At 31.4% G+C, this 5,551-nt stretch overlaps 1 protein-coding gene across 1 annotated transcript; it reads right to left on the bottom strand.

Annotated features, from left to right (window-relative positions):
* Nucleotides 1-1,648, bottom strand: LOC106791459. The gene is made up of 2 exons (XM_014757093.1): nucleotides 1,410-1,648; nucleotides 1-319 (listed from the first exon to the last, which is right to left on the bottom strand). Exons 1-2 carry the CDS (start codon nucleotides 1,638-1,640, stop codon nucleotides 143-145), a joined length of 408 nt encoding a protein of 135 aa, XP_014612579.1. The 5' UTR covers nucleotides 1,641-1,648; the 3' UTR covers nucleotides 1-142.
* Nucleotides 1,649-5,551: the final 3,903 nt, after the last annotated feature.

Genomic DNA, 5,551 nt, shown 5'->3' on the forward strand with positions numbered 1-5,551 from the left:
ATAAATTTACAATTAGTGTTAAGATAATTTTGGAAATCGTGCACATTGCATATGTTATTGCAAGAATTATATTAATTTGTGCGAGATCTATTATTTATTTTTATATCATTATTTATATCTTTCAATAAATCAAATCCTACATTTATGATAAACAATTGAAAAAAGAATTTTTTTTAAATTGATAAAATTTAGGAAACCAAGTTTTGTGATTCTTTTTGAATCTCTTTATCCATGCGGGTGATGCTTTAAAGATGAAATTATCTGATTGAAATTCTTTCGCAGCTTCTAAAGCCCATTGTTGTAAATCATTTTCCGTCACCTGTAAAGTTAAATCAAATAAGTGTTAAAAATTCTTCTGTCTAACTAAATAGACTGTTTATTAAAATAGGCGGTAACACTAAAATACAAAACATGGGTGAGAGAAAAAACGATAACACACATAAACAAATATAGATTAGTAAACACTCGCAATAATTAATTATTATAAGATTATATGATATCGTAGATGCATAATTAATGATAAGTATTCAATCAAACGAGAATTGATTACCGCTCTCGTGTTTGAAATATCTTGGTATACAGGCAGAATAAGTTTATTTCAATAAACGTATTATACGTTAATGTAAATGTTCGTTACATGATCACGTTATGTACTATATAACTGTACTTCCCCCACTCCCTGTTTCCCTATTTCTTACTCTGCGCGCGCTTCCCCCACTCCTCTGTCGAATTTCTCCGACCAATCACATTTTCGCACTCTACATCCCTATAAAATTAATATAAAATACTTTACAAAAAAAAAAGAAAAAAAAAAGAAAATTTATTAAGCTTACTTCACAATAACAAAAAAAAGAAAAAAAAAAAGAAGGAAAACATACTTAACCCTGTCGAGATAAGATATTGCTATCGGCAACATCACAGACCACACACAGCACCACTATTGTAGTTACTCTACTCTTCTCAGCCAAAGGAACACGTATCCATGTAAAATTTCAATCCGCGTTTTTTCGCAAACGGTTGAATATTTATATACGCCATGTTTAAAGGCACAATGAATATTCTCATGGAGTACTACAAGTGTGCAAAATTTGGAAAAAATCTGAGGTGTGGCCCACTGACCGTCTCCTTGTAAGTGATCGCGGATTTTGTCGAGTAAATCGTGCATAAAATCCGCACTCACTTAGTTACCAACCCAATATTATCCTTAATATACCCATATGTATATTATCGAATTTTATTTCTTACTTTTATTTACTTCTTGACACGTTCCGTGTCACGTGTACCATCGATGGTATACGCTTACATATTTATTTAAACCGTCGAAACATCAAACGACTTGAATGAAAAGTCGAGCAGAACGGCTCGGCAATATAATCGATGCACAGTTTTTAACATTAAAAATTACTTACCGGACGATTATTTTTTCGAGCTTCCTTAAGGCAATCCAATGTTCGTGAATCGATGAGAGAATATTTATAATATACCGCTCTACCCGAATTTATATATTTTTCCCACATCCTCTGTTGATTACTGGATCTTAATTTAGTGCATTCAAGTGGTTGAAGAGTTTTAATACTCCAATCGGAATGCTTGCGAGCACATTTTGCCGCTTTAATTATGGGAATGTAATTTTTATCCATTTTATTTTCTAGCTGATAATATTTTCTTTTTTTATTTCGGAAATAATTATTTTCTTGAACTTCATGGGATGCATTTTCTTTTTCAACTTCATTAAACACACTTTCTTTGGCTTCGTGAATCGTAATTTCAGGGTCAGAACTGTTTTTTTCGATTTCATTAAACGCACTTTTTTCTTCGGGTTTATTAAACGAAATTTCAGGGTACAGAAATTCTTTTTTGATTTTATAAAACGCATTTTTTTCTTCGACTGCTTCAAACGAAATTTCAAGGTCGGAATTTTTTTCTTCAATTTCATTAAACGCACTTTTTTCTTCGACTGCTTCATACGAAATTTCAAGGTCAGAGTTTTTTTCTTCGATTTCATTAAACGCACTTTTTTCTAGGACTTCATTAAACGTAATTTCTGGATCCGTATTTGCAATGTACGAATGTTCTTTCTCGACTTCGTATAAGGAATTTTCTTGTTTGCTTTCACGTAATATAATTTCAGGGTACATAAATGCAGTATCGATATTTTCTTCTTCGTCTAAATGAAACGGATTTTCTTTTGTGATTTTATGCAAAGTTATTTCGGGGTACTGATATGCGGCGTACGAATTTTCATTGTTGACTTCGTGAAACGGATTTTTTTTTTTTATTTCACGAGACTCACTTCTTTTTTTGATTTTATGCAATGTTATTTCGGGGTACTCAAATGCGGCGTACGAATTTTCATCTTTAACTCCGTGAAACGGATTTTTTTTTTTGAATACACGTAACGTATTTTTATTATCCGATTTGTCGTTATTAATGAGCCCATTCTTAATCCCAATTTGTCTTTCTTTTGTCTTTTTAACAATAAAACGATAAATATCTTCTCCAAACTTCATCATGCTTGTTGTAATTACCACTGGTAACTTTTGTACAAGAAGATCATCTTTCTTAAGCAAATCTAAAGCATGTACATATGCACCTGTCAATTCTGACTTTGTCACAAAAACTTCCTTTGAATTTACAACATTACATTGTTCGTTATTATTTATCACGGTATTCGCATAGTCGTTCATTTTTATAACAAAAAAAAAGAATACTGCACTGCTGAAAAAAATTATTGCGAGCACGGTATAATTTACTCTTCTTTTCCACTTCAAAAAACGTCTGTAAACAATGGAAGCTATTAATCTTTTTATATATACACGAACCATAGAGATTACACATGTATACAAATGGTATATAAAAATAAGAGGACGCCCATGTTTTATTTGTACCAAAATGGAAGGAAAATAAGGCGGCAATTTGAAATAGAAATAATAATACGAAACTATAACGGTAATCATTAACGTTGTTTAAGCATAAATAATTGAAATTAAATAAATCATTATTTAATAATCGTAAAAAAATGAGTAAATATAGTAATATTAATAGTAAATAGTAATAGTAATAATCGGTACATATTCAGAGCAGTACAAAAGGAACATTAGCGACATTAGTGATAAAAAAAATAAATCTTAAATATACGATTTGCGTGGAYAGATTTTTGCAATTAATACGTTTGAGCTYGTACTCCTTGTGTAKTYTCCATKACACGAACCTTTGTATCCTTTTTCTCCMACTTTTAATGTTTGCTCGGTTAAACAAAAGTGATTCAACTATTCTCGGTCAAACATGTGCAATGAAAATAAGAAGTATAGAAAGAAAATTTAAATTAACACATTGAGCCCTACACAAATTCTTAAGGAAATCCCAGTCAGGCACGTGCGTTACTTATTATTGCAAAAACAGTTGAATGTCAGTCGTCGGTGACAGTTTTTTCAACGAAGCTAAGTCAAGGAGAACGATCACAGTGTTATAAATGTGTTTACATATATGCTGTATGAAAGGATGATTTCTATTGCATATTCATAAAGARCGCGTTGATTCGATGGATCTGATTTTTCAAATATATATAGTGCTACCCTTAACTTAGGAAAAAAATAGATAAATAAGTCGACGAAGTAAATAAAAAATAACAATAGCATGAAAAAAATTACGATAAATCATCTTATATATCTGTAAAAAAATTGTAAAATGGAATCAAATTATCTTTAACTCAATTATTGAGTATAAAAATCAATAATAACTGCTGTAAAATGTAATTGCCAGTTACATTAAGCTTAAACAGTAAACTACAAAATTAACAATATTAAATAACCTGTTGAGGTGTAAGAAAATTTATTTGATTAATTAACCATAATTAAAGGAGTAACGAATCTAATAACAATAAATATACCTCGTATAAGATTATAAATTTTATTTAACAGAAATAACATTGTTTTTTTCTTATTAGCTTTTATAAATTAATAGAATTACGGACTATTAATCTGTTACGTTAACTTCGCCCTAACTATTTGTTTATTTATAAAATTTCTTCTTCTCTTCTTCTTCTTCCCCTTTTTATTAGGACTTCGTCCTGTTCTAATAGCTTTTTTCTTTTTTCATTGCTATTTCCAGGAGCGCTTTTATTGTTTTTACGAAGGGTAGGTTGCTAGCCTCATCTTGTTCCACCTGTGTTTGAGCTTAGTACCAGCAAGGTATTAAACTAGGCGGAATCTTGGGGGTCCACAGCAAACGCGGTGGTTCCCAAGTGGTTCACCCATCCAAGTACTAATCGTACTCAGCGCTGCTTGACTTAATAATCGAGCAGGAACTAATGCTGCCACCGCACCATGGCCATTGACTTATAAAATATCACGTACTAAAATCTGAACTCTGTGGCCGTCACGCCAAAGCTTGGCGCCTCCGGCACTCTTACCGTCACGCCTCTAGTGGCGGAACTAAAGAACTAAAAAAACACCACGTATATGAACAACCGCTGTTATTCGCGCTCTTCCGTTCCAACCACCGAGCGAGACACACGCGTACTCACGAGCAGCGAACAAAGACGTGAACACTAGTCACTACTTCCTTTTTCCGTTTTAAGATTTTGTTAAGTTTATTATACATTTTGTATAAGTCTTTTTGATACGTTATAATAAAATATTCATATAATATTTTTCCCTAGTGAATTAATTATTTCCGAATATTATTGAACACACTACAACTCCTGAACATCACCGCCGCCCTCGTGGAGAATTATCGTACTTGCTATTTCCTCATTTTCAACAACATAAATTCGACTAAAACGCAGATCTGTCGCAGATTGTATCTAGGCTTCGTGGTTTTTTCAATAGTAAATAACGCGCGTAGTGTCATTGGGATTTCCTTAAGAATTTGCGTGGCGCTTAACGTGTTAATGTAAAAAGAGTTGTCCAAGGGAGACTTAATTTAATGAGTAAAGTAATAATATTAAAATTATTTTTTTACATTATTACTTTTGGAAAGATAACTTATTTATTTCACTTTATTTCTGAATGTCATATGGCACTAATTTTTGAAACAATTTAGTGATGGGGAACATAGACTAACTATCTCTATACCATCGCAATATTTATTGATAAATATCATTTTAATTCACACTATTGTTAACACGTAGATTCGTTAAGCTGACATTTATTGTCAGTGGGATAAATAAATATCAAGATTTATGCTTTCTGTGTAGAACAAGTCCTTTACCACTACGAAAATTAATCCTTAAATCTACACTAATTAAATTTATTTTACATTATGAGTAATTATTGTTCCAATAGTTTTGTAATATTTGAATAAATGTATAGTATAGAGTGGGTACACACTATATGCTTTTTCAAATTGGGGTAAGAGAAACTTTCTCTTATTGGCTGACTACTTGCTTACTGAAGAGACATCATTGGCTAGGATATTCATACTAGATTCAAAAGTATATCTCGATATTTATTGCATTAGAATAATTGAAAACAATGTTAGTTATTTAATATTTAAATAAATAATTATGAAAAATTTACGAACTTTGAATATAACGAGACTCAACCAATCA

The sequence above is a fragment of the Polistes canadensis genome, unplaced genomic scaffold (assembly GCF_001313835.1).
Source record: "Polistes canadensis isolate GaletaPanama2010 unplaced genomic scaffold, ASM131383v1 scaffold_310, whole genome shotgun sequence".
NCBI lineage: Eukaryota > Metazoa > Arthropoda > Insecta > Hymenoptera > Vespidae > Polistes > Polistes canadensis.